Source organism: Oryzias latipes, chromosome 4, assembly GCF_053564925.1.
Source record: "Oryzias latipes strain Hd-rR chromosome 4, Olatipes_Hd-rR_3.1".
In the NCBI taxonomy this organism is placed as follows: domain Eukaryota; kingdom Metazoa; phylum Chordata; class Actinopteri; order Beloniformes; family Adrianichthyidae; genus Oryzias; species Oryzias latipes.
The window spans coordinates 6,104,907-6,115,648 of NC_136240.1; the positions used below are offsets into that span (position 1 = coordinate 6,104,907).

The window sequence follows — 10,742 nt, forward strand, 5'->3', positions numbered from 1 at the left end:
CCGGGGCTCGTTGGCGGTAACGGGAAGCATTCTTTTACTGACACGTTCATAGGAAAGTAGACACGAAAAAGAAACAGAAAGCTCATTTCTGCTGCATTACTGCTGCATTACTGCATTTGACACCAAACATGACATTGACATCATCTCAGGCCTCCATCTGAGGACGCCGTCTGGACTCTGATGGAAGGGAGCACAGTACTTGGCCCAACAGGCTTCACGCCACGGCCAGGTCCTTCAACAGCTCTGAGATGTCTATCTGTGCTCTGCAGCAGGCTGGGGTTGTGCTGGAGCTCAGGGCGCCCTGCAGGCGCCGCGCACGCTTGTCCAAAGATGTCAGGATGCAGGCGGGGTCCTTCTGGTCATGGAAGCACAGGAGGACCTCGTTGACTTCCTGGTCTATCTTTTGAGAGAGGACTGTGGGAAAGACGCTGCTCACGCCCTCCAGGACGCTTTTCCTCAGAGCCGGGTCGCGGCACACAAGGTTTAGTATGAAAAGACCTGGCAAGGAGTGGAAACGTGAGGCACATTTCAAAATATGTAACCAAGGCGAAAAGGGAAGAACCGGACCATCCTGTACCTCTGGGGGTCAGCAAGTTGTGAATTTTTTGGAGGAACGGGGTTTCCACGAAGGCAGCAGGGGGGCAGCTCATCCCCAGAGAGCAGTCCTTGTTGTCCACATCCAACATGATGGCGTCGAACAAACGACCACCTGCATAGAAACAAATAGCTCAGCCACATCTTTACAGGGTAAACAACCCCACTGACTGTACAGAAGAACTGGACTGAGCTTGTGTGACGTCACCCATAGAAAATGTTCCCAGTCCAGTTCTCTGATACAGTCATCGGTTCTGTTTTGTTCTCCTGACTGTACCAAAGATCTGGACTGAGCGCGTGTGACATCACCCATACAAAAGGCAATGAGTCCAGTTATTTGATACCGTTGATGGTTCTGTTTTGTTTTCCTGACTGTATCAAATAACTGGACTGAGCGCGTGTGACATCACCCATAGAAAATGTTCCCAGTCCAGTTCTATAATACAGTCGATGGTTCTGTTCTGTCCTCCTGACTGACCTTCTTTCTCCAGAGCACAGATGTGTTCCAGGCCGTCCCCAACAGTCACAGTCAAACGACTGTCTGGTCTGAACCCAAACCATTGCGTTGCCACTTCCAGCATGACAGGGTCCAGTTCTACAACTTCAACTGACACTCCAGGAAGAAAATCCCTCAGAAACTGAGGCAGGCCGCCCCCACCGAGCCCCACCAGGAGAACGGACACCGGGACATCTGCAGTGAAGATGGGAAGGACATGTATACTCATCAGAATGAAACGTTTAAGCAGATTTGGACACGAGACCTTTAGAAAAAGATTCAGATTCATGAAAACCAGAACAGGGCTGCATGGGGGGTGCAGTGGTTAGCACTGTCGCCTCACAGTGAGAGTTTGAATCCCAACTGGGACCTTTCTGTGTGAAGTTTTCCCGTTCTTTTCATTCACGTCCGGAAAAACACACATACGCACGCGCGTGCGCACACACACACCCACACACACACACACCAGTCTAGCTTCTTCCCACAGACCAATAACAGGCTTTGTGGCCTCACTGTTGACTCCAAATTGTCCCCAGGTGTGAAATGTGTGTGCGTGATTGTGTCTCTCTGTGATGGACTACAGAACTGTCCATGGTGAACCAACAGTGGTGAGATGGGCTCCAGCAACTCCCAACAGAATGAAGTGGGTTTAAGAAAATGGGTGGATGGAAACTTTAACTTTTGATGGCAAAAGCTTGACAGAGCTGCTCAACTGAATCTGACTCTTCTTTCTTTTAGTAACTTTGAAAATAAATGTTCATGCGTTCATTCATTAAAGAAATTCTATGATACAAAATACAATAGATTAGATGGTTTTTATCAGTTTCTCTGAATGTTTTATCCACCAGTATCTCTGTAGGTGAAGCCTTATGAGAAGAGGGTAAAAAAAATAAGGTTTTATTCCGTTTTATTTTGAAAAGCCAGTATACGGCTTTAATCTTTATTTATTCTTACAGAGGCCTCTCTTTGAAACAATTTCAAGTTTTTAACAAGTGAAATGAGACAACTAAATTTTTTTATTTTCCCAGATTGTTTAAAGTCCCGTTCCAATTATCTTCTGATCTATTTTAAAGTGGTCCCAGTGGTTTTTCATGACGATGATGTCATTTTAAGCCAAAGTCTAAAAAAACTGTTGTTTTCTAGGACATAGTTTCTGCAGAGCGGCAGTAGTTCATCAGAAATTCACCTCAGAGTTGTGAATCGGACTGTCAGCTCAGAAGTACCGGTAAACCTTTCCTGATTTCCCATCATTCACATGTTCACACTCTCTCCTGCTAGCTTACAGCCCCTCACAACCCCGACCTAACATCATGGCGTAAATATCAGAGCTATCCAGCCGCACAGTTTAGATCCAGATTCCAGCTCAGACGAGGAAAACAAAAATGTTCATGGATCTACTTTTCTGAGAGTGGAGGCATCAGAATAAAGCAGAGCAGGGAGACTCTGGCCCCGCCCATTTCAGTTACTGCATCTCCTGTTTCCCTTCAATTAGAATAAAGGAATACTCTGAAATGCAGTTTTAAGCATAAATGCTGTAGAAAGGACTAGGTGTTACAATCCCTAAGGTTACTACCACTTTAAATTTCAGGAGCTCTTGAGGTTCTTGGACTTCCATTTATTGCCAGCGAGACACATCATCAGTTGTGCACCCCAACATCTTAAGGTGTTTCGGCCATTTATCACAATACACCCTCCGCTGAGGTAGGCCCACCACAGGTTGATCAAGCCTGGGTGTGTGTCTCACTGCTAGTTGGTCATTTTTGTCCATGTGATGTCACTTCTCCTCAGCCACAGCCAATGGCTCGCCCTCTCAGCGGTGATGATCAGTTCTTTTAAAGGCTATCTGTGTGCCCGTCCTCTGACTCCAACTTCCCTTAGGAGATTAGTAGTCATGCTGGCGACAAAGCCCCTGCATCCCACCTCCACTGGGCGCTGATGTTCCAGCCTCTATCCTCTGCCTCAGCTACTAAGTTGGAATAGCGAAGTTTCTTACGCTCATAAGCTTCGTCAAGGGAGTCCTCCCAGGGGACTGTCAGCTCTATGATGTAGGCAAGTCGGCACGAATTAGACCAGAGGACAAGGTCTGGACGCAGAGTGGTTGCTGCAATCTTAACCAGAGGCTAAGATAAGCCTCTGGTTAAGGTCGACTCGCATTTGCCAGTCCCTGGCTGCATTCAGAGGGGTCAGCTCAGGGAGGGAGGGATTACTCTTTGGCTTCTCCCCTTCCCGGACAAATGGTGGTGGGTGTCGGCGCACATCCAGGCTGCTGCTGGGTTGGGCGTTGATAAATACCCTCCTGCACTCAAGTGTATTGGGAAGACATCTCAGGACCTGGTTGTGTCTCCATGTATGTCTGCCTTGGGTGAGGCTGGTCCCACAGCCCACTAGGATGTGCTTTAGCATTGCAGTTGCAGAGCAAAGGGGGCAGGATGGATCTTTCCCAAGCCAAAGCTGCAGGTTTGTGGGGAAGGGCAGCACATCGTAGGTGGCTCGTACAAGGAAGCTTAGCCTATTGGATTCCATGCTCCAAAGTTCGCTCCATGTCAGTTTCCTCCTTTCTACTCCCTCCCACCTTACCCATCGGCCCTGTTTTGCTTGAGCGACAGCTGTGCAGCGTTTACCCGCTTCTTCCAGTTGGTGTACCTCCTCTACCACCATTGTTCGACGTTCTGCTGCAGATGCCTTTTGCCAGAGAGGTTTTACCACCCCCAACCCAAAGCCTCCTCTACCTTGTTGGACGTTGCCCACTATGTCGCGATGGCGCAGAGCAGACTTTGCCTGTAGCACTGCTACAGCAGGGGTCCACTTCTTCCCTGTTGCTAGGACTGGAGCTGCACTTCTCACCATCGGGTCTCGGGAATCGGTGAGTGACATGTCAAGCCTCACCTTGGCGCATTTAAATTATTCCACTAGGCTAGAGACTGGTAGTGACAGGACTCCATCATTGTAGAGTCCAACACTGCTGAGGCAGTTGGGAACTCCAAGTCACTTCCTCAGGTAAGAGTTCACAAGCCTTTCCAGACGGTGGACATGGCTAATTGAGACCTCATACATAGTTAAGGGCCACATAAGTCTGGGTAGTAGCCCAAACTCGTAGCACCAAAGCTTCAGTTTTCCTGGGAGTCAAGGAGTGTTTAGTCAATCAGGATGGGAAATCACTTGAGTCAGCTAATCAACAGCAAGCTGGTGAGGGAGAGCTCGAAAACAGGCAGGGTTGAGGCTCTTGAGGACCAGGGTTGGCCGCCCCTGCCACATCGCACTGCCTTTACAACACTCCCCCATCACGCCGCCCAGCCTGCGCTGGCTCTTCAAACACGCACCTGTGTCGTGTCGCGTTCCCTCCTGAAGCAAAGCAAGAGCGGCGACCATGACCTGATGATGAGCGCAGCAGAGGAAGCCGCTGTCCACCGACAGAGAGGAGGAGGAGGAGGAGGCCGCCGCAGACGCCTTCGCCCTCTTTTTGCTCTTCTTGTGTCTTGAAGCTGCAGAGACACACATGGTCGCTCAGTTTCTATTCATCACCATAAACAGACATGTTCCATTGTTACTGTTGTCCAGATTCTTGGGAGTTGTGGGCAGTGACACAGAAGCTTAACGCTGTCTCCATGCCAGAGTTTTTTTCCTTTTGGCAGGTGAGTGAGACAAACTGCTTCAGTTCTTTTTTATGGTTAAAACAAGAGATAAATCACAATTTGATTGATCTAAAATCAATGAACGGATTTTCTATGTGTGTTCAGATGTGTACAAAGTCTTTCCAAAACAAACAAAGCTGGTTTTAGAACAAACATTAATAAGTCAAATAATCTGGTTGAATGTATTGATTTGAACTTTGAACATGATTTGAAGTCAAATCCATTCAGCAGTTTGATCCCCAGCTGTTGTCTTCACACATTTTCAAGCTTCTTTCTAAAATAAATCTAAATCTTTTAAAACGTTGTTTCTTTATGCAGCTTCTACACAAAAGCAAGAAGGAGAACACACACACACACATGCACACGCATGCTCACACACGTCACTTTCAGCTCTTTTGAATGGGCCTTTTTTTCACTACACCTATGCAACATTTCTAATTTCTGATTATAAAAACATGCAGCCTGAAAAGATGACAAATTTGTCCTCGTTTTGTTTTGTTCCATCCCGCAGACTCATGTTTCTGTTTTAAGTCAAACGTGGACGATAAGCAGGACCTGAGGACAGCAGCCGGCTCTCTGACTGGACAAGAGCGCTGTTGGACAGGAAGACCAGTCTGCGATAGGGTTCTCCATCCTCCCCTCGAACGTTCTCCACACAGTACTCCCCGCTGAGCTGACTCCGGCCCCTGAAGACCTCCTCTCGCCATCCCAGGTCCCCTCCTACTGTCAGAAAAGGAACCTGCACAAGGACAGTGATGGCGATCTGCATGACCCAATGAGCTTTGGGTTTCAAAAAGAACATGTAAAAAGATCCACACCTTCATGTTGTTCATGACTTCAGTTAATGGTCACTATATAAAGTATGGTGCACTGGGGCTCTGTCCTCTACTCTCATCTACTTCTCCTCTCCTCTATCCTTGACCCTTTATTTATCATTCAGTTCTCCATACATCTGTTGGGTGCAGTGTGATTCATGTATTAATAATAAATTATTGATTTATCTGCACTTTTGCCGATGCTCAAAGTTCTTACAGTGTGTCCATTATTCTTGGTGATGGTAACTACTGATGTGGCCTCAGTTGCCCTGGGGCAGACAGACAGAGGCGTGGCTGCCAGTTGGCGCCTACGGCCCCTCTGACCATCACCGGGACAGTCATACACATTCACACACCAGTGGAGCCACACTGGAGGCAGGGAGGGGGAAGTGATAGAACAGCCGACCATTCGATCATTGGACAACCTGCATTGTATTGTCCCTCTTTCCCAGATTCCAGATTCTGGATTCCAGATTCCAGTTGGCTCGTCCGTGCTCCTACACTGTGGACCTTGTCTTAAGTTAGTCTCGCGCCTCCATCCGTCCCCCAACTCCATTTGCGGATGCCCCGTTTAGTTAACTCTGTTTAGATTTGTTTAGCCATTACCTATTGAATTCTATGACTTCGTGTTCATTATGATTTTATATTTACTATACATTTTTTGGTATGAAGCCATTAAGACTGTTGTTGTGATTTTGTGCTATCCAAATAAAATGGAATTGAATTGAAATTGAATATATTTAATTAAGCAAATGTGACTTAGCTGTGTCTTTGTTTTTATCCATGCATTTCATCATTTCTGTAATGAGTTTGATAAATCTGTGTGAATTTTTTATTGTATTGACTACAATGCTTGAAATAAATAAAGCAATCAATCAGTCAATGTTTCACCTGGTGGTTGGCAGGCATGCCTGGGGGAGCCAAGTCCATCACCACCGGCGACAGCTCTGCTTGGACCGCTTGCATGTCTGTGTACTCCTGGTTTCTGTGCATTGCAACAATGACCAGTCGCCGGAAGTTGGCGTTGGCTCCCAGCTGTCTTCTGCCCTCAGACGAGCTGTAGAGCCAAGCTGTCTCACTGCCTCGAGGAACTGAAACACAAGCATGTCTTAAAGATGGAGAACACGGTCCAATAGTAAAGCTCGGTTTGAAAATATGATCAGCTCACCAATAAATATGGCAAACTGGTTAGATCGTGGTGTTTTGGCGCCTGCAGGACTGTCTTGCACTGTGAGTGTGTATCTGGGAAGGCCACTGTTTGCCTGGCAGAGCGTCAGCGAGAGGTTTGAGTCTGGGTTCAAACTTGTGCGAAGCCTCTTTCTCAAAACAGCGTATGCCTGATGCTCCCTGACAGCCGACAACAGTTCACACACTTGTGTGTGCCTGACAGGTGCTCCACTGTCCCCAACGCACATCTCCAGAGGGGGCGTGGCCATGGGCTGACGGAACTTAGTGCAGACAAGCACAAAGACGGGAAGAGCAAAGGAGTCCTCTTCTGCGGTTCCCCTCTCTTCCTGCATGCAGTGAAGCCTCACCGCCCACCCCATGTGGACGAAGTGCTCCACCGCCAGAGAGACGACGTTCTCCTGAGCCAGAGTCACACAGATATATCGCCCCCCAACGCTGAGGACGCGGCTCACCTGGAAACACACCACACCGCAGTCAGGAAAACAAAGACAAAAGCATTTATCAAAGGAGCCGGTTTCTTACTTCCTGAAGCATTCTGCGGGCCAAAGCACCTCCTTCTTCTGCCGCCATGGCGTCCAGGGTCCCCTTATCCAGAGAAACCTGGAAGCTGGCATCCTCATACAGAGTTTGGGTGGCATCCACCCGATGAAAGCTGAGCCCTGGCCTGCGTGCAGCATTGCGCTGATTCATGTGGGTCACCACCGTCTCACTGATGTCTATATTAGTCAGATGTTTGTAGCCAACATCATACAGCTGTTCGCTCAGCTCAGAGTTCCCACAGCCAAGCACCAGCACCTGAGAGACAGAGACAGCGCCACCGTCAGTCACTTCCAAGAACGCACCTCTCATTTGACGTTCGAAACCTTTGGTTCTAAAGAAATTAAAGGGAATTAAATCCGTTCCAATTCCTACTACAATAATGGCTCAACCTGTTTCAGAAATGAGGCTGCTCTGTCTGGAGGGAATTCAGATGGGTGATAAAAAAAACTTTCAAATACATTCTTCAGAGAAATTCGGAATCTTATTTATTACTGTTCCCCAATAAAAAGAAGAATTCAACTTTATTCAAACTCAACTTTATTTGTGAAGTACTTTTCCTGCTACAAAGCATCTCAAAGTGCTTCCCAGGAAAAGAATAGATAATAGTAAAATAAACAAAAATAAAATCCTGGATGGATTACAACAAATTATCTTTGAATCTAGATAAAACCAAAGTGATGTTTTTTGGTAACTAAAAAGCCAATACCGAGCTCTCAATTAAAATCAATGATGTTTCCATTGAAAGTGGTGCAGAAATCAAATTCTTAGGGGTTTTTATCTATAAGTTGGAAGCAACAAATCAAACACAAACTAAAGTCTAAAAACGTATTTCAATGATGAATAAATCTAAACATATATTAGAATACAACAGTAGATACTTATTGTACTGTTCTTTAATATTACCATATTTCACCTACTGTGTAAAAATTTAGGGGAATAATTATAAGAGCTCACTACATCCTCTCTTTTTACTCCAAAAACGAGCCGTCAGAATTGTACGTAAAGCCGGATATCTTGATCATTCAATCTATTTTATCAATCTAGACTTTTAAAACTGTATGACCATGTGGATTTTTACACTGCGCAACTTTTATACAGAGCCAGTTGGAAATGGTTAACATTCAATGTCCAAACACAGTTCTTAGAAAATGAAGGAGGCTACAGACTGAGGGGATGTAGGAACTTCAAGATAGAATTGATAAGAACCACAAAGAAAAGTTTCTGTGTGTGGCACTAAACTTTGGAACGGGTTCATTAATGAGCTCAAGAAATGTTCAAATATTCAAGAAAATGTGTAAAGAAACTCTGATTTCATGATTTAAAGATAAGAGGATTTAAGGATCAACAGGTGTTTGAATAATTCCAAATCCATGTGTAAACTTGATTGTGGTGAAATAATCAAAGCTCTTTTAATTACAACCACTGAGTATTACATTGTAATGTGCAATAATGATTACTGAATGTTTAAATTGCAATCAATAAGCTGTTGATTTTCTTTATTTGATCTGCAACATGTGATCATGTGTTCTAATGATAATCAATGATTATTACATATCGGTACCGTTACTGTTTACTGAAATAATGATGGAATGTTTTCTGAAGATCATCAATCATTTCTAGGCACTGGATTTTGTTACTTCAAGAGAATCTATCTGATCAGAACCGGATTACAAAAACTGAAAACTATAAAATGAATTAACTCAGTAGGGCTGGGATTATATAAATTTGCTTCTTCCCTCCTTTTCAAGCAATAAATCAAGCTCTACTTGACTTTAGTTAATGATCACTATAGTTAATGAAGCAAATGCGATTTAAGTGACTTTTTTTCCTCTTTTTTTAAACTATGCATTTCATCATTTCTGTAATGACTTTGATTAATTTGTTTAGCGATACATTCTTTATTGCTTTGACTACAATGCTTGAAATCAATCACTCAATAAAAAAATAGTAGTTTAAATATCAAACATAAAAAAGAATAAAAACACATCCCACAAGTACAATCAAAATCAATCATATTACTAATAAGACCTATATATAGACTTAATAAGATTTTTTCTTAAAAACCTCCAGAGTGGATGAAGTCAGGCAGGCTGTTCCTCAGTGCTGACACGAGGCCTCGCCGTGGGTTTTAGTTCTGACTTTTGGGACCACCACCAAACCTGCACCTGTAGACCTGAGGGTCATAAACTAAAAGAAATCTGACCAAAATGAGGGGCCAGTTCCATTTAAACGTTTGTAAAATAATGAAGAACATTTAAATGTACCCTAAGGCTGACTGGAAGCCAGTGCAGAGATTTCAGAATTGGAGTCATGTGCTCTTTCTTTCTGGTTCTAGTTGAAAAAAATGTCCTCCAGAAATATGACATCATGGAAGCAGTAAAGTAAGGAAATCGTATTTATCATTTCCTGTCCCACATAAAGCAAAAGAAGTGACTTTTGAAATACTAAATGAGATTTATCCTTCCAGCAACTTTTAACACAGGTTTTCTGAGATCTTAAACTATTCTGGTCCTCTTTTCTTATTTGGCTGACAGATTAGACAATTTAAACTGGAATGCCAGTAAAAACATCAAATAAACCTTAGTGATGATAAAGAAACAAATCTAGACTTTATAATGAACGTGCTGGTTTTTACCCAACATAAACGCCCTTTAAACTGCCTTAAATGATATACAGAAACATGAAAAAAAACACACACACAAAAACATTCTTATGTAAAAGTTCAGGCTTTTAGATTAATTCCCTCAACCTTTATTCTTTTTAAAATTCTTTTTAAAATTTTATATATAAAATGTTTATATATAAAAAAAATTCATTTAAGAGTTGATGTGTTCTGTGCTCTTCTGCTGCTGTTTCAGCGTCTTCTAAAGACACTAAAGAGGAAGATGCCTTGATTGTAATGTCTAAGAGAGGAAATGAAAAAAGAGTGAAGTCTCTGGTGGAAAATAATTCCTTTATTCTGAAAATCTTTTCCAGCCTTTCCAATGGAGCCACAATAGAGCACTGGTGAATGATGACGACCATCATGCAAAGTTGACCAAATCCTCTGTCCTGCTGTGAATCCACGACTGCAGACATGCAGTCAGTGTCCTTCCTAAAGAGACGTTTATCAGCCAGATCTACTTTATTCTGGCTGTTTGGTGGTAATAATCCAGGTGTGTGTGCACGTTACTACAATTTAAGAATGCTTTTTCATCTTTACCTTATCTTGAACTTTGATGTATTTGTGTAGAATGCCGCAAAGCTTGTTGTAATCTCCATACCACTCGAAAGCTTTGTCTCCACGGCTCTTAAAGAACTTGTCCCAATATTCCGCAGAGCTGAACTCTTCTGCGCTTCGAGGTAGAAGACTCATTTCACGGCTCTCTTAAATTTCAGCGGCAGGATTGTTGTTTTCAGCAGCTGTCAACACGCATGGCGGTCCGCGTTTCCAGCCGGACATCCTTTCGTGCCCGCACCGCTCGGTGATAGGGTGAT

General features: G+C 44.0%; 1 protein-coding gene across 1 annotated transcript; it reads right to left on the reverse strand.

The window, feature by feature from the left end:
* Positions 1–85: 85 nt before the first annotated feature.
* mettl13 (methyltransferase 13, eEF1A lysine and N-terminal methyltransferase) lies at positions 86–10,715 on the reverse strand. The gene is made up of 9 exons (XM_023954011.2): positions 10,468–10,715; positions 7,248–7,520; positions 6,706–7,177; positions 6,429–6,628; positions 5,278–5,461; positions 4,411–4,572; positions 1,073–1,285; positions 578–709; positions 86–498 (listed from the first exon to the last, which is right to left on the reverse strand). The coding sequence occupies exons 1-9, from the start codon at positions 10,618–10,620 to the stop codon at positions 215–217; spliced, it is 2,073 nt and encodes a 690-aa protein (XP_023809779.1). The 5' UTR covers positions 10,621–10,715; the 3' UTR covers positions 86–214.
* Positions 10,716–10,742: the final 27 nt, after the last annotated feature.